At 42.5% G+C, this 22,001-nt stretch overlaps 1 protein-coding gene across 3 annotated transcripts in view; it reads right to left on the bottom strand.

The window, feature by feature from the left end:
* The window catches only part of LOC116553896 (glutathione S-transferase omega-2), a 32,399-nt gene that overhangs the window by 9,303 nt on the left and 1,095 nt on the right, over window positions 1–22,001 (bottom strand). For 2 of the 3 annotated variants that reach the window (XM_032281537.1, XM_032281538.1), the window contains exons 2-5: window positions 17,750–18,014; window positions 17,374–17,482; window positions 14,272–14,494; window positions 13,240–13,341 (exon numbers count right to left, since the gene is read on the bottom strand). In XM_032281537.1, the coding sequence (XP_032137428.1) occupies window positions 13,240–13,341; window positions 14,272–14,494; window positions 17,374–17,482; window positions 17,750–17,804 (489 nt within the window). In that variant the 5' untranslated portion in view covers window positions 17,805–18,014. The remainder of the gene's footprint in view (window positions 1–13,239; window positions 13,342–14,271; window positions 14,495–17,373; window positions 17,483–17,749; window positions 18,015–22,001) is intronic. The other variant, XM_032281539.1, reaches the window with a different exon arrangement.

Genomic DNA, 22,001 nt, shown 5'->3' with positions numbered 1-22,001 from the left:
ATCACTGCACTTCAGCCTGGGCAACAAACACAGCAGGACCCCATCTCAAAAGACGGAGAAAAAAAAAAAGATATTGGCCATTCTTAATGTTGAGTAGCTTCCCTCATAATGGCATCCCTCACTTTCAGAACCACTGTCATTTATTTGTATGAGCAAGCAAAGCAAAATAGCCTACTTAGAAAGTGCTTTTCTTCAAAGGCCCCAGGTATCGCCTATAAGGCTTCTACAAATGGTAGAGGAGGGAACTGAGGCTCTAGCTTCTAGCCCTCAGATTTTCTGAAAACACTGACACATTTTCAATTCAGGCTTAAGAGTTCAAGAGGTTTGTTGGAGTCTTTAGGATCTTCAATAAAAGAGCTCCTTTCTAATGCAAAATGGTACTGTCCAGACATGTAAAATTACTTCCCCTTTAGTATGATAGATATTTTGCAGAAAGGTGTTTGACCTTCTGTAATATTAGAAAAATCTATTTGAATGGACTAGGCACGGTGGCTCACGCCTGTAATCCCAGCATTTTGGGAGGCCGAGGGGGTGGATCACAAGGTCAAGAGTTGGAGACCAGCCTGGCCAATATGGTGAAACCCAATATCTACTAAAAATACACACACACAAAAATTAGCTGGGCATTGTGGTGCATACCTGTAAACCCAGCTAGTCAGGAGGCTGAGGCAGGAGAATTGCTTGAACCCAGGAGGCGGAGGTTGCAGTGAGCCGAGATCACGCCACTGCACTCCAGCCTGGGCAACAGAGCGAGACTCGGCCTCAAAAAAAAAAAAAAAAATCAAAGCTATTTAAAAATTTTCTGTTCTCCAATTCACTGAAAAATAAGACTACGGATGTGATGAGGGGTAGAGAGCAAGCAATGCAAATGAAGAGTAAGGGACTGCTTGGTAGAACGGGGCTGCACTGTTCCCAGGCCCTGCACGTGAGACACCTGGCTGGAAAGGCACCTCATCTTCTGCGAAGGCCCCTTGGGCGCCCCTAGAAGGACGAAGGAGAACGTCAGCGTTTTGAGGAACGCCCTGGAACACAAGGGGAAGGAGGAAGTGCGCGGGGCTCCCCCTGGTGGCCATCAGTGAGAGGCGAGTTGGCCGCGGCTCCCCAAGAACGTTCAACAGGAAGAAGAAATCTGCAAAGTTTTTAAGAGAGAAACAAGATCATTAAGAGAAGCGAATCCCAGACTTCTCCAAACCAGGCATTCAAGAAAGCTCCAGTCTTCAACTCTTTGGTTCAGCCTCAATCATTGAGCTTCAAACCTTGAAGCGGCCACCTCACCTTCACCACCATCTACACCATTGCCAAGAAATCCCAGGTTCCCAATCCCAAAAGGGTGTGGTGGCTCCCAGGGGAGGGGCTGCTGTACTTGCACGAGAAGGAAGAAAGAGTTTTTCCACATGAAAATAGTTCTGAAAAAGCAGAAGCCATCCCCTACTCTCTGCCCGCCAAAAAAAAGCAGAAGCCATCCTCCACCTTCTGCTGCCCCTAAAAAGACACATAACTACCTGCAAGTACATCAGCAATACTGGTCCTTTTCCAGAAGCAGCAGAAAAGTACTCAATGCCAGTGCAGAAACCTTTTCTTAATATTTTTATTTTTGTGGGCACATGGTAGGAATATATGTTTATGGGGTACATGAGATATTTTGGTCCAGGCATGCAATGTGAAATAAGCACATCATGAAGAATGGGGGATCCACTCCCTCAAACATTTATCCTTAGAGTTACAAACAATCCAATCACACTCTTTTATTTTTAGATGTGCAATTAAGTTATTATTGACGACAGTCACCAGGTGGTGCTCAGATAGTAGGTCTTATTCATTCTTTCTATGTTTTTTGTACCCATTAATCATCCCCACTTCCCTGCCAGCCCATACTACCCTTCCTAGCCTCTGGTAACTATCCTCCTACTCTCTATGTTCATGAGTTCAATTGTTTTGATTTTTAGATCCCACAAATAAGTTGGAACATGCGATGTTTGTCTTTCTGTGCCTAGCTTATTTTACTTAACACAATCATCTCCGGTTCATCCATGTTGCAAATGATAGGATCTCATTCTTTTTATGGCTGAATAGTCCTCCATTGTGTATATGTACTACATTTTCTTTCTTCTTCCTTTTTTTTTTTTGAGACAGAGTATCACTCTGTCACCCAGACTGGAGTGCAGTGGTGTGATCTTAGCTCCCTGCAACCTCTGCCTCCCAGGTTCAAGCAGTTCCCCTGCCTCAGCCTCCAGAGTAGCTGGGATTACAGGCATGCACCACCAGGCCAGCTAATTTTTGTATTTTCAGTAGAGACAGGGTTTCACCATGTTGGCCAGGTTGGTTATGAACTCCTGACCTCAAGTGATCCGCTAGCCTCTGCCTCCCAAAGTACTGGGATTACATGAGTGAGCCATCACACTCAGCCCGTACCACATTTTCTTTGTCCATTCCTCTGTTCATGGACACGTAGGTTGCTTTCAGATCTTAGCTATTGTAAACAGTGCTGCAACAAACTTAGGAGTGCAGGTATTTCCTTTCGTTTGGGTGTGTACCCAGCAGTGGGATTGCTGGATCATATGGTAGCTCAATTTTTTTTTTTTTTTTTTTTTAGCAACCTGCAAATCATTCTCCATAATGGTTGTACTAATTTACATTCCCGCCCCAGTGGACAAGGGTTCCCTTTTCTCCACATCCTCACCAGCATTTGTTACTGCCTGTCTTTTGGATATAAGCCATTTTAACTGGGGTGAAATGGTATCTCATTGTAGTTTTGATTTGCCTTTCTCTGATGATCAATAACGCTGAGCACATTTTCCTATGTCTGTTTGCCATTTGTGTGTCTTCTTTTGAGAAACGTCTATTCAAGTCTTTTGCAGGGCAGAAATGTTTTGAGTTCCTAAAAGATAAATGGAGGTTCTCAAGATTTCAAATCTCAGATCCCTGCTAAAATGATATAGCTGAGGCTGAACTAACCATGTGATGAACCAGTTCCCTGTAAAACAAACCTAGGGTGCGGAACAAACCTAGGGCATATTTAAGATGGTTTTCTCCTCTGGGAAGAAGCCTTAGAAGCAGGACCTGCAGCAGAACAGGCCTCTCCTGCTGCCCATCAGTTATGACTGAGATTCTCCTATGAAGATGCGGAAGACAACTTGTCAATATTTCGGGATTAAAGGACCACTCCAAAAATTCTATGCTGGCATCCTTGTAATGAGCAAATTCTTTTGTTCAAAATATATTCGGAGGGCTGAGCTTGGTGGCTCACGCCTGTAATCCCAGTACTTTGGGAGATTAAAGTGGGAGGATCACTTGAGCCCAGAAGTTCGAAAGCAGTCTGGGCAACATGGCGAAATCCCATCTCTACAAAAAAATACACAAAACTAGCCAGGCATGGTGGTGCGCACCTGTAATCCTAGACACTCAGCAGGCTGAGGTGGAAAAATCATCTGAGCCCGGGAGGTGGAGGCTACAGTGAGCCATTATGCCACTGCACTCCAGCCTGGGCGACAAGAGTGAGACCCTGTCTCAAAAATAGAAAACAAAAAGACCACAATATATTTGTATGGTAGTGTTGGGGGAAAGCTAGGAGGGCAATGCTTGACCAGTCAAATGTCTGTAAAGTGATTGGTAGTGGATGAAAATATAAATCACTATTTATCAAGTCTGAAATGGGGAGAGGACTTCCTGCACATAAAACAGTTGAGGGAATCATAGCAGGAAAGCCTTACAGTACAATACTTTCTTTCTTCTTTTTTTTTTTTTTAGACGGAATTTTGTTCTTGTTACCCAGGTTGGAGTGCAATGGCGTGGTCTCGGCTCACCGCAACCTCTGCCTCCTGGGTTCAGGCAATTCTCCTGCCTCAGCCTCCTGAGTAGCTGGGATTACAGGCACGCGCCACCATGCCCAGCTAATTTTTTGTATTTTAGTAGAGACAGTGTTTCACCATGTTGACCAGGATGGTTTCGATCTCTTAACCTCGTGATCCACCCGCCTCGGCCTCCCAAAGTGCTGGGATTACAGGCTTGAGCCACCGCGCCCGGCCCAGTGCAATACTTTCAAATGCTCTACTTCCATATGCAAAATATGTCAGCTAAATTAAAAGTCAAGAGAAAAGAAAATGTGTTTTAAAACCAGTCAAACATCCTTTTTATACAAGGAACACTTTAAAAGGAGCTTTACAAATCAACAAGGAAAATTAGTAAGACTCTGCTGGGCAAACAGGCAAAGCCCCTGAACTGAACAGACAAGTTTTGTAAGACCAGGAGCAAGAGGTGACGTACTTCGGGGATTACCTTCCACTTCCCTGGCAATCAAATAAATATGCATTCGGTCAACAACGAGGAACTACAGTATATCTTCACTGCGAATATTACTTAACAAGCAAATATCTTTTTGAATGAAATCTCCCACCAATGAAAAGGAGACAGGGCAAAGGGCATTTTCACATACTGCTGGTGAGGGGCAAACAACACAAGTCTTTCGGGAAGCAATTTAGTGAAATACAGCCCAAGCCTCCAACACGCTCATCATACCCTTTGATCTGGTAGTTCCACTCCAGAAAGTCCAGCTTAAGAACATAGTCTAAAATAGAGAGAATGCTTTTTACGCAAAGAAGCTGTTGTTCCCTGCAACCTTGTTCAAAATGGTAAAGGACTGGAAACCACATAAAGACACCTACTTAGTGTGCTGGATAAATAACTTTATGGTTTATAAACACGGCAAAGTATGCAGACATTAAGTGTCTTTTTCTACTTTTAAAAATTACATATGTAATAGAGAAATACATGTCCATCTTTTTTTAAAAAAAATTCAAACACAGAAAACAGTGTAAAAGGCAAAATCTTCCCTCCCCATCCCTGCCCTTAACCACTTTTCTTTCCCACCCCAATTCTAATCAGTCCCCTTCCCAGTGTGAGACACTATCAGGAGGTGGATGTGTTTCTCTCTAGATATTTCTCCAGCCATTTATTTACATGCATATGCACACCTGCATGGTTAAGTTTTGTTTTCCTCTACTACAATGGGATCATACCACCTGTATTACTGTGTGATTCATTTAATATTTCTAGGCAATCTTTTAAGGTCAGTACACATAGATTCACCTCATTCATTTTCAACCATTCCACAGAATTCCACAAGACGGATATGATTTACTTAACCACTCACCATCTGATGAATATTGTTTCTAATTTGTCACCATCACAAATAATGCTGCTGCTGTAAGAAACACTCTTATACATGTAATCAACATTTATAGAATTTATAAAAATTGGCCAGGCATGGTGGCTCCCACCGCAATCCAAACATTTTGGGAGGCCAAGGCAGGTGGGTCACTTGAGCTCAGGACTTCAACACCAGCCTGGCCAACAGAGGGAGACCCTGTCTCTACAAAAGTTAAAAAGAAAACTAGCTAGGCATGGTGGCACACACCTGTAGTCCCGGCTACTTGGGAGGCTTAGTTGGGAGACTCCCTTGAACTCAGGAATTCAAGCTTGCACTGAGCCATGACTGCACCCTGCATTCCAGCCTGGGCAACAGAGTAAGACCCTGTCTCAAAATAAAAAGGCAAGGGGTGTGAGGAATCTTTACATCATAATAGTAACCAAGTTTCAACTACATAACATATACAGAAAAGGACAGAAAAAAAAAAAACAAAAAAGTCCCCAAGATATTAACAGTCGTTGTTTCCGGGTAGTGGGATTATGATTTTTTTTTCCTTAGTTTATATGTTTTCCTGTATTTTCTAGATTCTCTCTCATGAACAAGTATTGCTTTATAATTGGAGGAGAGTAAAATTAATTTTTAAATAATAAGAATAATTATTATTCTATTATTTACGTGATGAGAGAGGGTATATTAGAAGGCTATTGAAAGAAGTATAGCAAATATCAGTTTATCTAGAAAGCAGCTGTCAGAATTGGATGATGAATGAAGTAACTGAACTAGCAACAGCACTAATACACAACAAGGCATCCTGAGTCGGGGATAAACAGTTCCCGAGTGTGAAAGAATGGTGGTTACAACTAAAACAGCATGTTAGTAGACATGCTAAATCAGCTAGCAAATCCAAGAGAAATGACAACATGCGTTCATGCAAAAACTTGCACAGTGTTCACAGCAGCATTATCCATGTTAGCCAAAGAGGGGAAACCTCCCAGACATGGATGAACAAAATGTGTGTATTCACACGTGGAATATTATTCAGCCATAAAAACGAATGAAGGATGAACCTAAAGAACATTATGGCATGTAAAAATAGCTAATGAAAGGCTACGTATTGTATGATTCCACGTATATGAAGTGTCTAGAATAAGTCAATCCACAGAGACAGAAAGCAGATTAGTGGTTGCGTACAGCCAGGAGGACTGACAAGAAATGGGAAATGACAGCTTATGAGTGAGAAGTTTCTTTGGGGGGTGATAAAAAAATGCTCTGAAATTAAATAGTGGTGATGGTTGCACAACTCTCTTAATATACCAAAAGCCACTAAACTGTACCCTTGAAAAGGGTGAATTTTGTGGCATATGAATTATATCTGAATAACTCTTACTAAAAATAGCTGGTAACAATGAATTTAGTTTGTGGACATGTTAACTTAGCTGATAAAAAATTTGGCTTGTAGTCTGCTATATATAAAAGGCTACAGAAAATTATTTTCAGTGACAAATTAACCAGGTATAAACTTTCTTCCCTTCCTATCCTGGTGATATCAAAGGAGAAACAATCAAGGAATATATAAATAATTTCTTCACTGGAAATTAATAAAAATTGAGAAAGAGCAAAGGTAAAACTGAACTAAGACAATATAATCTAACTTGGATAAATGCCTTTTTTGATGAGAACAAAGGACAGATTAAAAATTAAGATTACCAGGTGTAGTGGCTCATGTCTGTAATCATAGCACTTTGAGAGGCTGAAGTGGGAGGATCACATGAGCCTAGGAGTTCAAGAGCAGCCTGAGCAACATAGTGAGGCCTCATTACTACAAAAAATTAAAGCAAACAAAAACAAAACAAAAAATAGTAGGGCATGGTGGCCTGCACCTGTGATCCCAGCTACTCGGAAGGTTGAGGTGGGAGAATCACTTAAGCCCAGGAGGTTGAGGCTGCAGTGAGCTGTGAATGTGCCACTGCACTCCAACCTGGGTGACAGAATGAGACCTTGACTCAAAATAATAATAATAATAATAATAATAATAATAATTAAGATAATGGAGGCAGGCTCGGTGGCTTGAGCCTGTAATTCCAGCTACTCGGGAGGCTGAGGTGGAAGTGTTGCTTGAGCCCAGGAGCTCAAGACGACAGTGAGCCCTGACTGTGTCACTGAACCCCAGCCTGGGCAATAGAGGGAGACCCCCATCTCTGAAAGGGGAAAAGAAAAGAAAAGAATTAAAAAATTAAGATTATGGGTGAAATTTAGAATCAAAAAAGTATTTAATTACAGATGCTCCTGGGTGATGCACACATAACTTATGCAAATTCGGCCTCACGGGAACTGCTACACATTCAGGCACATAATCAAATTTGGCAATGTGGGAAACTCTGCATGGAAATGCAAAGTGAAGCACCCCAAGGCAGGTGGTTGAATGCCAAGAAGCAAAATCATAAAGTGCCCTGTGGCTGCCGGCAGATGAAGACTTCAGTTGCTGGGCCAGTTCTCATCCCTCAGTGCTACTTCGGCATTATTTATGTTATCCTCTCCCCACTCTCCTTTATGGAGCTCTGATGATGATGAAGAAAGGACCAAGCAACAGTCAAGAGTTCAGAAACAATTCATAAGCCACGAACACTTTTTAGATTTAAAGCAAAACTCTGTAGCCTCAAGGAAATCTGACCAAACCCTACCTTGCACTGCACTTGGACTTGATTTGACTACTTCCATAATGAAAATATTTTTGGAGGGCACTGATAAAAAGTGACACCAAGAGATAAAAAGTGACACATTCAAATCCACAAAGATCAAAGGAAGCCTGGCTCAAGTGCCATTTTGAAACAGGAGAGTCAATACCTGAAAAAGAATAAAACTAAAAACTGTGTGCTGCTTAGACTAATGATTCAGTAAAGGCTAGAAAATCTGCTTGAAGAAATAAAGCGCACCAAGACAAGACAAGTGTCATAGTTTTAAAACTCATGCCAGGCTGGGCGCGGTGGCTCAAGCCTGTAATCCCAGCACTTTGGGAGGCCGAGGCGGGTGGATCACGAGGTCAAGAGATCGAGACCATCCTGGTCAACATGGTGAAACCCCGTCTCTACTAAAAATACAAAAAATCAGCTGGGCATGGTGGCGTGTGCCTGTAATCCCAGCTACTCAGGAGGCTGAGGCAGGAGAATTGCCTGAACCCAGGAGGCGGAGGTTGCAGTGAGCCGAGATCGCGCCATTGTACTCCAGCCTGGGTAACAAGAACAAAACCCCGTCTCCAAAAAAAAAAAAAAAAAAAAGAACAAACTCATGCCAATGTTCAGAACAGGAAAGCCCGCGAGCAGGCTGCTTGTTTGATAATAAAAGCAGCAGTAATATATCTCAAAGAATTATAAAAGATATTAGAGAAAAATGTGGTTCTATAACAAGCACAATAAATCTTTGATTTTGATGGAATGTTTTTTGAGACAGTCTCACTCTGTCATCCACGCTGGAGTGCAGTGGCATGATCACAGCTCACTGCAAGCTCAAACTCCTGGATACAAGAGATCCTCCTGCCTCAGCCTCTAGCGAAGCTGGGACTACAGACACATGCCACCATGATTAGTTAATTTTTTTTTTATTTTTAATAGAGAGATGGTCTCACTGTGTTGTCCAGGCTGGTCTTGAACTCCTGGCCTCAAGTGATCCTCCCTCCTTCGCCACCCAAAGTGCCTGGATTATAAATGAGAGACACCAGGCCCAGCAGTAATTACAATTCTTGTTAACATTCTATGAGGCAAAACAACATTCAAACCTGTTAGGACAACGTGGAATACTCAGGGGTCCTTAAATAGTGTCAGTGAAAGCTACCTACACCGAGGCTGGTTAGTGAAAGCTACCTACACAGAGGCTGGTTAATAATGGTGTTTCTGGGGCTCAGTTACTGAAGATAAAGTGAAACGTCTTATTTAATGACATGCTGGAGCTGCCCACATCTTTTGTCAGCTCTTGAGTTTGGAGATAGCATATTGGGAGCTCAAAATTAGCCTTGGTGGAATTATTTACACCATCCAAATCAGCAAATGCTATAAATCAGTGCTTTTGCTTTTTCTTTCTCTTTTCAGAGAAAACTGATTGTTAAACATTTATCACCACACCACTGACAACATTCCTAATCTCTCTGGTTAAAGCTCATGGCCCATAAAACCATTCCAAAGGTCTAGCAGAGACCATACATTGCTCTTCTAAGCTCTGTCCGCACATGAATATCCCATCAACACCACAAATTTGACAAAATGTGTCCTCCCTCAAACGCCTAGTGAAAAGCATCACATTTACTGGCCACAAACTTGAAAACCATGCTCGATAACTCCCACTCCTTCTTCAGATTCCATCTCATCTTAGTGCCTCAAAATCTCTCTAATTAAACCTTCCTCTCCAGCCTCGTTAGTGGGGTGCTCTTTGTCCCTTCCCTGTCCCTGCTCTTGGTCACTCTAATCCATCGTCTACAATACTGCTGGGCTGAACATTTTTTCAGACAGGATCTCACTCTGTTATCCAGGCTGGAGTGCAGTGGTGTAATTTTACCTCATTGTAGCCTCAACCTCCTGAGCTCCAGTGTTCCTCCCACCTCAGCCTCCCAAGTACCTAGGACTACAGGCATGAACCACCATGCCAAGCTAACGTTTTGCATTTTTTGTAGAGACAAAGTTTTGCCTTGTTGCCAAGGCTGGTCTCAAACTCCTGGGCTCAAGTGATCCTCCTACCTCAGCTTCTCAAAGTGCTGGGATTACAGGGCTGAGCCACTGTAATCAGCCCAGCTGGGCTGAATACTTTATTTATTTATTTTGAGACAGAGTCTTACTCTGTCGCCCAGGCTGGAGTGCACTGGTGCAGCCTTGGCTAACTGCCACCTCCCACTCCCAAGCGATGGGCTAAATACTTTTAAAAGCATGAAGGAATACACCACTCTCCTGTTTGACAGGCTTCAGTTACTCACCATCAACTCTGAAATAAAGTACACATCCCTGGGCACAGTAGAAAAGGCCTTTTAGCATCTGACTTTGGTCCATGCTCCACATTCACTTCTTACCAATCACTCCCTCGCTGCCAACCCCTCACTAGTTATTGTTTGCCAAACACACCAGACTCTCGCCTTTGCGCCTCTAATTCATCCTAAGAGTCAACAGAGGCATTATCTACACACCAATCTTCTCATATGCATGTCTCCAGCCTAGCACTCCACACACCCAGGTTTTAAATGGGCGTAACAGCCTATTTCCTCGTCCAGGCTTTGAACCCTTTGAGGGTATTTTGTTGAAAAATATTAAGTTTATCAATATTGATGAATGCTGAGTGTATGATAGAATATATTGTTTGCTAGGAAGAACAATGGCAAGGAAAACCTAGCCGACCCCCTGCCCTAGTGGTAAGCCACTTGGGGCATTCCGAAGTGGCAGGACAATGTATAAATATCATACACCAGTTAAAACAACTCTTTGAGATATCTGACCCTGCCCCTATGGCTCCCTCGTGGAGAATACCTTTTAGTTTGTCTGTAGTTAGTGGTAAGCAGGTAACAGCTGCCTATTTGGTATATTTTTGAGTTGTGGGAAAATACAGAACACCTTTTTGTTAATCACCTGCTAAGAGAGAATAAATACGTGGATCAGAATCTGCTCAGGGCCTTCAGCCTGGAATGCTGTCAGCCCCTGAGGCTCTCAGTTCGGAAGGCTGCTGGTCCCCTGGACAGACCCACTTTACTATTCTATCTGGGTGTCTGCCTCTTATTGCCTTCAGCACTGCCTGTGCGGGAGGGGGGGGTCCCTCCAGCCGAGCTGGTTCTCCGTAGTATTTAATTTTTTTTACTCCTAATACCTAGTTCTGAGCCTTTACAGAGAGGCCACTCCAATTTGCAAAACTGGAGGACTAGTGCCATTTGTACCCAAGAAGGTTGTTAGAAAGAGTAAATGAGATAATGTACGCAAAGTATCTGCAGTAAGATTCATGGCACAAAATATTGGTTCACTTGCCCTGGAAAAGACCCCTGATTGAAGAAGAACCGTATCTCCATTATAATCCTATACTTTCATGTAGCAATCTGTAATTTAGAAAGTTCATCCATCATCCAAATGGAGGTAGGTGGGAGTCTGATGAAAATGTTTCAATTACTGTATCTTTGAATTCAAAGGGTTTTTTTTCCCCCCAGTTCCTTTCCACAGTCTAGCATTTATTTATCTGTGAGAAGATCACTAGGCATGATGGGGTCCATTCAGCTGATCTTTAAAATAAAGACTATGCATTCTCTATTCACATGATGTTTCAATCTTATTTTTTAAAGCAGCAGCTTTCCTCTCTCCCCAAATGCCATCTTATTAGACGTCAGGTTGAACATGGTGGCTAAAGGCAGTGTTGACCTGAGTGAAGCAGTGTCTGGAACCATCTACCAGGCTTCCACTTGCTGGGCAGTCCCCTGCAGAACCCAGAGGCTCTGAGGAACACACATTTCAAAGCAATCCCCCATTTTACAGATGGGAAAACCAAGGCCCAGGAAGGTACAGAACCTTGCCCGAGGTTCTGGAATTCAGTAAGGCCAAGCCTAAGATCCAAGACTCTTTCTACCACATCATACAGCCTCTTCAGGGTCAAGGGCACAGTTGGTGACCTCAGGATAAAAGGTACACATTTCCTACGCATGTCCATTTGTCATCCATAAATACTCAACTGTACAAATCTAAGATAGGTAACTGGAAATGTCAATACATTTAATCTGTTTCCACTTGATAAAGGTCAAATAGAAGAGTATTAATAACCAGTCTTCCCTTAAGGGGATAAACATCATATTCTTCGGCTGCCAATAGAGAAACCACCCACCCATAAGGGGAATTTATCAGTTTCTGGAACAAAAAGGAAGTTAAAGAACTGCCTTCCAGATTATTCTAGAAGTACAGAGTAAATAGCTCCATTACTGCCAGGTTAATGAAGGACCTACTGGCAAAGAGTGCTCCTGCCACTCACACCCATTTTCCCCTTCTTCCTTAATTACAGACCCCTGATTTTATTCAGCATATCCCAGCTAGAAGACTCTCTTTCCCAGACTTTCCTAAGATAGTTATGACCCTACAACTAAGTTCTGGCCAATGTAAATAGCCATTGGGTAGAATTTCTGGTAGGATTTAAAACCCTTTAGAGGGACATGGCCATTTGCCATTTTTTTCTTTATATTCTCCTTTTCAGAGCCTGGAACTTGGATGTGATGGCTGCAGTGACAGAAGCTATCTTGTTATTTTGAGGATGATAGCCTTATACTAAGTTGCGCTAAGGATGACAGGGCCCATAAAGAGAAAGAGCTTCAGTTCCTGGTAACATCAGAAGAAGCCCTCAAAATAGGCCTGAACTGCCTACCTCTGACTTTTTTTTTTTTTTTTAAGTTGGAGTCTTACTTACTCTGTTGCCCAGGCTAGCGTGCAGTGGTGCAATCATGGCTCACTGCAGGCTCGATCTCCCAGGCTCAAGCAATCCTCCTGCCTCAGCCTCCTAAGTAGCTGGTACTACAGGTATGCAATGTTATGCCTGGCTAACTTTTTAAAACTATTTTTATAGGGGTGGGATCTTGCTATGTTGCCTAGGCTGATCCTAAACTCCTGGGCTCAAGTGATCCTCCCACTTCAGCCTCCCAAAGTGCTGGGATCACAGGTGTGAGCCATTGTATGTAACAGAATAAACCCTTATAACATGTGAGAGAATGTTATGTGAGAGATTAAACCCTTATGAACATGAATTTACAGTAGTTAGACTCCCTTTACCAGCAGCCAAATACAATCCCTAACCTTTACAGACCTTGACCTCATTGGCAGAAGCTACAGAAGCCATGCAGAGATACTCGGGGAGAAGGGGTGACTCTGGGAAAGGAAGCAACTCATGGCATGTCCTCCCAAACTCCTCATCAGATTTTCCAGAATAATTCCAGAGGAGGTTAGAGAAGGGCAAACATGCAATCAGATGATCAGAACCTGACTTATCAAAGTCTGGCAGAAAGAATAAGCCTGTGAAAGCAGGTGTCAGAGTGACCAGGTTAGTGACCCTGCCTGGCTTCCTCTATTGTAGCTGACCAGGAGAGGGGCCCCTTTTTGTACCTCTTCCAGGTTGCAGAATTCCTGACGCAGGGCTGCCTTCAGGCCAGTGCATTCTCTCCCACATCTCAACGCTACCAGGCAGTTCTTGGTTAATTGTGGGACCTAATCAGAGGACACAGGTTCTCAGTGGAGAAGTCTTCGGAAACTTCATGTTCCTGCTCTGCCTGAACAGGCAGCAAAACTTTATAACTCCAGCCTAACAGGGCAACATCCACGTACAGAACGCCCCCTGCCCCAAGCTCCCTGTGAGGGGCACTAGATTATCTCTGTGGTTCCGGGAATCTACTTCTCAGTAGAAATGTACTTCTCTTTTTTTTTTTTGAGACGGAATTTCACTCTTGATACCCAGGCTGGAGTGCAATGGCACGATCTCAGCTCACCACAACCTTTGCCTCCTAGATTCAAGCAATTCTCCTACCTCAGCCTCCTGAGTAGCTGGGACTACAGGCTGTGCCACCACACCCAGCTAATTTTTGTATTTTTTTAGTAGAGACGGGGTTTCACCATGTTGACCAGGATAGTAGGTGTGGTGGCATGCACCTGTAATCCCAGCTACTCGGGATGCTGAGGCAGGAGAATTGCTTAAACCCAGGAGGCAGAGGCTGCAGTGAGTGAGATTACACCACTGCACTCCAGCCTGGGTGACGCACTCTGTCTAAAAAAAAAAAAAAGCATCACCTTCTATGCGTAATATTTACACTCCATTACTTTTTACCTGAAGCCAGAGAAATACTCCCTTTAAGAATCACGAGTTTTCGGTTCTTTCTATATTCCTGCTTCAAGTCACATGGAGATTGCCATGTCATAACCATACCTCCTGAGATTGCCAGTTGAAGTGGAGAAGTACCTAGCAGTTAAGCCTTTAATATCAGTGGCCATACTCTACCCTAACTCCATGCTAGCTAATCTCCTGAGGCTTACATGGTATCAAAACAAAACAGTTCACCAATGATTGGCTTTAAAATGGATTGAGCTTTGGGAAAAACATACAAAGTAAAATAGAGTGTGAGTGGATTTTTAAATTGAATATACCTTATGAAATAGCTCCAATAACATCTTTTGCCAAGCTCGTTGATAAGGGTCATATGGAAACAGCTTCCTTCCTGGATAAGCGTCATCCAGGTACTCACAAGTGATAACAGAGCCATAGATCAGTTGACATTGGCTGGTCTCCAGGACAGGAATTTGGCCAAAAGGGTGCTTTGTGTAGTACCATTCAGGCTTGTTTTTCAGGTTAATGTTGACAACTTCATGTCTTAAAAAGCAAAAGGAAAACAAGACAGAACAAAAATCAGAGGCATCTGTAGGCAGGCACTCTTCTTGAAGGCAGAAGCAATCAGTTTAAAAGTTAAAATTTGCAATTAAGATTTTCAAAGTTTAAGTTTTGCATAAAATACATAATATCATCATCTTCCTTCCTGCCAGTAAGATGTTTGGGATGTTTTCTGTGCCTGTCTCAGTTGTTCCACATAATTCCCCAAGAAGTAGGCTCACCTCTTAGGAAAGAAGGCTCAAGGAGGTTGAAACTCACACCCAATACCACCCACTAAGAAGTAGCAGCTGGCCAGGCACTGTGGCTCATGCCTGTAATCCCAGCACTTTGGGAAGCTGAGGCAGGCGGCTCACCTGAGGTCAGGAGTTCAAGACCAGCCTGGCCAACATGGCGAAACCCCGTCTCTACTAAAAAATACAAAAAATTAGCTGGGCATGGTGGCGGGTGCCTTTAACCCCAGCTACTTGGGAGGCTGAGGCAGAAGAATCACTTGAACATGGGATGCGGATGTTGCAGTGAGCTGAGATCATGCCACTGCACTCCAGCCTGGGCAAGAAAGGCTCCATCTCAAAAGAAGAAAAAAGAAAGAAGAAGAAGAAGGAGGAGGAGGAGGAGAAAAAGGAGGAGGAGGAGAAGAAGGAGAAGAAGAAGAATTATCATCAAGTAGTAGAGCCAAGATCAGAGCAAGGCAGACAGACTCAGAGTTCATGCACTTAACCATGGCATGAGAGAGTTTAGCACATTTTACAGCTTGAAAATACAGAATATGGCAAATATTAACAATTAAGAGCATGAGTTCTGGCATCAGACTGGGCCAGAACTTGGAACCTTAACCAAATTCCTAACCTGTCTGTGTTCAGTGTTCTCAATTATAAAATGGGAGCTAATAATTATACCCATCTCTTGGTACTGTTGTGATGATCAAGTAAGTGAATATGTATAAAGTGTTTAGGACAGTGCCTAACACATAAGCATGCAATAACTTTTTAATTCTTCTTCTAATCATTAGATGTTCAAATAATACCATTATTATTTAGGTAACTATAAAGTTACCAGAAGCATGAACATATGTTTAAAAAGACGAAAGGAGCTGGGTGTGGTGATTCACGCACTTTATCCCAGCACTTTGGGAGGCGCTGAGGCGGGCGGATCATTTGAGGTCAGGAGTTTAAGACCAGTCGGGCCAACATGGTAAAACCCTGTCTCTACAAAAAAAAAAAAAAAAAAAAAAATGAGCCGGGCATAGTGGCACCCACCTGTAATCCCAGCTACTGGGGTGGGTGAGGCACAAGAATCACTTTAACCCAGGAGGTAGAGGTTGCAGTGAGCCAAGATCACACCACTGCACTCTAGCCTTGGTGACAGAGTGAGACACTGTCTCAAAAAGAAAAAAGAAGATGAAAGGAAACAAATGGGAACATTTGTTGCTTAGTCTAGGAGATTGTCTTAAAACCTAGAGCAGAGGCTGGACACAGTGGCTTACACCTATAATCTCAGCACTTTGAGAGGCCAAGGTGGGAGGATTGCTTGAGCCCAAGAGTTCAAGAGCAGCGTAGTCCACATAGCAAGACCTAAAAAACTTAAAGCAGTAGGTCTCAACCAGAAGTGATTTTTGCCCTCCTTCCCCAGGGACATATCATGATTTCTGGAGACATTGTTTTGTTGTCACAACTGGAGGTGGGGATAGGGAAGGGCAACTCTACTGTCATTGAATGGGTAGAGATCAAGGAGACTGCTAAACATCCAGTGATGCAAAGGGCAGCTTCTATCTCATCTCTCCAGCAAAGGATTATCTGGCCCAAATTGTCAGCAGTCCCAAGGTTGAGAAACCCTGCCCTAAAGAAATGCATCAGCTCCTAAGCTGATAATTTATCACCAAATGGGAAAAACATCCAGTTATTGTTATTTTCCTCAAAAAAAGTAACCTTGGGTCAACTTAATTTGAGCAAAAGGGAAGAATCTGGAAATATATGCCCTACTTAACAAGTCAGATTTACATAATTTTATTTAAAACATCTCTTTATTAGTCTTTGTATTTCTCTCACACGAGTCTGAAACTTGGAAGTCACCCCTTGTGACAGACTCTCCTAGACAAGGGTTGGGAGCCTGGAGTGACATATTCTCAACACTCTAGCTTGGAGGCCAGCTGCATTATGCAGAGCACGCCCCAGCAGAGCTGCTCTGCCTTCCAAATCCAGACCTGCAGGAGTTAGTCTTGCAAACTTCCTTCTGGAAGAATATGAAACAATCTCTTGATAGCAATTCCTTCTATGTAATTGTTTGGGAAGATTTGTTCATTCATTTAACAGATATTTTTTAAGCACCCACTACATGACAGGCTCTCTTCTAGCTCTGAACAAAAGAGACAGCGTTCCTACCCTCAAAAACTCACATGGGTGAAGGGAGCTGGGGAGGGGAGATGGATGAACAAATAAGAAAATGTTGGATGCAGTAAGTTCAATAAAGAAAGGAAACAGAAGTACCTAAGATGTTTGAGGTGTGGTGGGGAACTACTTCCGTGGAGCAATTAGGGGAGGCCTCAGTAGCCTTGGCTGTGCCTTTCCTAAACAAACATTATGGGAGGGAAGCAGTTCACCAGCCCCGTCATTCAGTTTACTCTGTGCTGGCCTTGAAGTTTCATGCACAGGTGTGACTCAGAAAAGGGCTCCGCATTTCGGTAGGGCCCGCTAAAAAAAATGTCCGCCCTTTGCTAATTATTTGTTGACACTGCCTCCGGAATATAGGACAGGGAGCGCCCTCTAAAATCTGAGCAGGGGGCCCCAGATGTTAAACATTCCCGGGCTCCTGTGAGGTCTGGGTTTGCTGGGGAAGAGAGGGGCCTCTGGGTTCCCGCTTCTCACCTGATGCCTTTGGCTTGGAGGACGAGGCGGGTCCTGTGAGAACAGGGGCAGAACCTCATGCTGTAGATGCGGATCAGGCCCTCTGGGACTGGCCCTGGGGGCTGGCTTCCTGCAGAGCAGCGGTGGAGGGTGACAGGGGAAGGAGAGGCTAATCAGCCCGATGGGGAAGGAGCTCACTCATTTGCCCGGATCCCAGGATGGCTGTGCGAGCTCCAAGTCCCAGAAAGGACACTGCTGCACGTGGCTTTTCTGCGGGGAGCTCTCCAAGTCCCTCCCTGCCCCACTGGTCTGCAGGTCAAAGCCAGGCAGCTCCGCCAAAGCCAACATTCTCGGGGACGCGGCGCCCCCAGCTCGTGACTCCAAGGAGAAGACTCACCTTTCCCCAAGGCCTTGGCCGCATCCTCGGGCAGGGTCTCCAGGTGTCTGAGCATCGCCTGGCGCTCACGGTCGTCACCGGGTGGCTTGCCACCGCTGCCGCAGGCTCCAGAAACAGCTGCGCTCTGGCGTGCCCCTCTTGTCCCAGATCCAATTTTTGAACTACTGGGTTCTGGCGGAGCAGAAGGGAGGCGATCTGGAGCAGGAGCTAGGGTAATTTAACCTGGGGAGACATCGCCCCGGGTTTGGAAGCCAGAAAGTAAGAGCTGGCAAAAAATAAAACAAAACAAAGTAACACCTGAAAAGCTCCCCCCTTGCTTTGGACATGTGCTCAGAGCTTTGCAGGAGCCTCTTCCATATCAAGAATCCCTCGAGTAGGCATTTAAACTCCAACATGGATTTGAAGGGAGTTTAATCAAAATTGACTAGGATAACGCTTTTTCTTTCCCATTCTGAATCTCTTGCATCACTAAGACAATTGGCCACACTTCTGTAAATAAGCACAGCTTTAAAAAATAGGCTGAGGCCGGGCACGGTGGCTCACGCCTGTAATCCTAGCACTTGGGGAGGCCAAGGTGGGTGGATCACCTGAGGTCAGGTGTTCAAGACCAGCATCACCATCATGGTGAAACCCCATCTTAAAAAAAAAAAAAAAAAAAAAATATATATATATATATATATATATATGGTAAGGCCGAACATTCTCGTGACACAGCAACTAAGAAAAAGTCACTAATGTTGAAATCTCACGTGCCCCGGAGAGTGAGTGCCTCTTAGACACCTAGACACCTTTGGTGTCTAGACACCTCACATTTTGCACCCTAGACACTTGACTTGCCTCATCCCACTCCTGGCCCTACTTGTGAGTTGTTACCCAAGCTCTGAAAAACTGGCAATGAATAAAATTAAGATGCCTGGAGGCAAAGAACAATTTGTGAGCTCCCCACCTTCCCCAGCATAAACGTTTGAGAAAACTCTTTCTAGTTGCTAAGGGTACACTGCCAACAGTCCAGCCATATAGGGGCCACTGGCACAGCTTTTCCATTTAAGTGAGATAATGGAGGTGGCTTTGGCTCTGACGCTGATAAACTGAGATCCTGAATTTCAGCAGGTGAAAAAATAACTCCTTGAGTTTTCCAGGATTGAGCTGATGTGGAAATTGCTTGTAAATGCATTTTGTGGGATTAACAGGTCATGAAGGAAAGAAAAATATTTTATGTGTCTCACTCATACTGACTAAATTATTTCTGTAGATTACCTTGATTCCTACAATTGCTCAGTCAGGCAACTTGTATTATTCCTACTTTGCAAAATAGAAAACAGCTTCAGAAAAATAATATTTGCCCAAAGTGACCAGCTAGAAGGGTTGAAGAACTTTAAAAGTCCAAAGCCTGACTCGTTGTCTTGGCCTTTAAAGCTGGTAACAGTGTTGGAAGGAAAGGATTTTAAGTCCAGAAAAAGATATAGCACATAATAGCTGCTCAACAAATGTTAATCTAAATATCTTTTATTAAAATGACAGAACCTAATTATGTAGGTTATGAGTAGGTGCTATTTGGCCTTTGGAGTTCTGGTCTATCTAGAACTTCTTAGTTAATAATAGTGTTAACATTTTTTGCTAGTGAATGAGAATCTTTGCAAATCTTCAGAATAGTGACTCAACTATATTGTTTGCCGTCATTTAATGATTTCATGCGAAATAAGCTCAGATAATAATATGGAATGTACTGTCATTTTACAGGAATCAGGGAATGGCAAAAATGTTTGAAAATAAAATGCATATATATCAGCAAGAAATTTGGTGTTGGAGAAGACTATTAGTTCCTGGCTTGCTAAGCTGACAACTTTTCATTTCGGAAGACAGAGAAAGTAATAGAGTAACTTCTACTACTTTGGAGCTAATTCTGATCAAGAAGGACAAACTGGATGGTAAAATGGAAGCAAGAAACATAACCATGTCATGTTAGAGCTCCTGGTAGATAAAGAGATGATTTCTGGGCATACACATGTACCCCTCATATAAACAAAGCAGACTGCAAAATAGTTGACAAAAATATATCCATAGCCTAAAAAAGAAGGCCTTAAGAGGAATGCAAAATCTAAAAATCGAACTAAATTATTACTAATATGTATTTGGTGCTTCATGTGTAGTGACTCATTTAATTCTTAAAACAGTCCCATAAGTATTCTATTTTGATTCACTTAAAAGATGAGTCAACTGAGACTAGCAAGGTTAAGCACATCTCAACTAGTAAGTGCAAAAGGGAGGATTAGGAACCCTGGAAGTTTAACTCCAGGGGCAACAATCTCAACCAGAATTTTAGTCTTTATCAGTTGCAATGAACTGAATGGTTGGCAAACATTTTTTCATATATTAAATATTTTAGATTTTTCAGGCCATCTAGTCTCAATGATTCAACTCTCTACTTATAGTATAAAAACAGCCATAGATAATAAACAAATGGGTGTGGCCATGTTTATTTATGGACACACTGAATTTGAACTTTGTATATATATTTTAATAGCCTTTATTTTAAAAACAGTTTTAGATTCACAGCAAAATTGAGCAGAAAATAGAGATTTCCCATATACTCTGTGTCTCCATACAGCCACAGTCTCGTTCACTATCAATATCCCAATCAGAGAGGTACACTTATTACAATCAGTGAACCCATACTGATACATTATCACCCAGCATTCATAGTTAATAATATTAGGGCTCACTCTTGGTTAATTTCATATAATTTTCACATATCACATTGTGACTGGTTTTTCTCCCCAACCATTTAAAAAGGTAAAAAATCATTCTTAGATCTTGAGCTACACAAAAACCAACAATTGGTTCGATGTAGCCCAATGGCCCTAGTTTGCCGATCCATGGTCTCTGAACAATGGCCAAACTGGGAATTCCATTTGTCAATTAAAAGGTTCCTAGATTTACCTTTCTACTTTGCCAGAACAGGATGATTTTCCAAGTTTTGTTTCTTCATTCCTACCCTTTAAAAGAAACTAAGTCTGAGAGTTGTTAAATGTTTATTAAAAGTGTATCTGTATATGGGAGACCAAGTTCTGAAGCGCCAAGTTAATTTGGTAGAGTCAGAAGACAGGGATGGAAACTGTTCTCCTCTAAAGGCAAGCAATCTAGTGTCAAGGTTCTCAGAACAGACTCTGGAACCCAATGGACTGACTTTTTGAGACCTAGCTTTGTCACTTAGGTGAGCTATCTAAACTTTTTGACTTTCACTTTCCTCACCTGCAAAATGAGAACACCAACAATACTTACATTATGAGCTGTTGTGAGTATTGAATCAAATCGTCCAGGGCATCATCAGCACAGTAAGAGCTCAGTATATGTCAAAGTTAATGACAAACACTAATTAGTAAGAACACATTTTTAATAGCAGAGTGCATTCCAATTTTGTTTCCATAAAGGTGAAGCACATTGTGATTCAGTTACCAGTTTAATGCCACTTAAATGGACTGAATGCTGCAGGCTATGTTTCAGTAATGTGGTTTTTACTCTTACCTCTGAACACTGTACTTTCCCTAGAAAGAGTTTAATTATGACCTTTAAGCTTATCCCTACTTTCTTTTGAATATCCAACAGGTACTTCTTTGAATCCTCTTTGCAAACTTTCCTTCTGTGTTATTTCATGTTTATACCTTTATTATGCTGACTCACTCAATCATGAAACAAACTGTAATTAGACCATATTAAACCTACTCCAAATCCATTTTCAGCCATCTGAAATATGATCAGATCTGTTCTGAAAATGTTTGGATCTTTGCTCATGAGTGATTAATGACTTAAGCCTTCTAGGAAAATAATGCCACCAAAGAAGTAACTTACACTCTATTTACATGCACTCTATTTAACTTACACTCTATTTAAATACACTCTATTTACACTCTATTTTGAGAAAAGAATCTGTGGTTTGCATTTGGCAACTTTTCAAAATTTTTTGTTATGCCAGTCTCTTGATAGTAGCAGAAACTGGAGTACATTTCTCTTAATATGTTAGAAGCCTAATTTATATGAAGGATGATATTACTGGGTGTTCTCTTATTGTTCAATGAGTTCAAAAAGTGATACAAGTTAGGAAAAAGATTCTATTCTCAAATGTGTCTGTATTCAGGAGAAATTTCATATTACCAATAGGGAAATCAGGGTCAAACGAGGCTTTTTAAGTATTAGATTCTGCTTCCTTATCCGTATTTCTCTTTACAACTTGGGGAATCAAAGAAAAAAAAAC

The sequence above is a fragment of the Sapajus apella genome, unplaced genomic scaffold (genome assembly GCF_009761245.1).
Source record: "Sapajus apella isolate SASKATOON/1434 unplaced genomic scaffold, GSC_monkey_1.0 scaffold13, whole genome shotgun sequence".
In the NCBI taxonomy this organism is placed as follows: Eukaryota; Metazoa; Chordata; class Mammalia; order Primates; family Cebidae; genus Sapajus; species Sapajus apella.
This window is presented reverse-complemented; position numbering and strand designations above follow the sequence as displayed.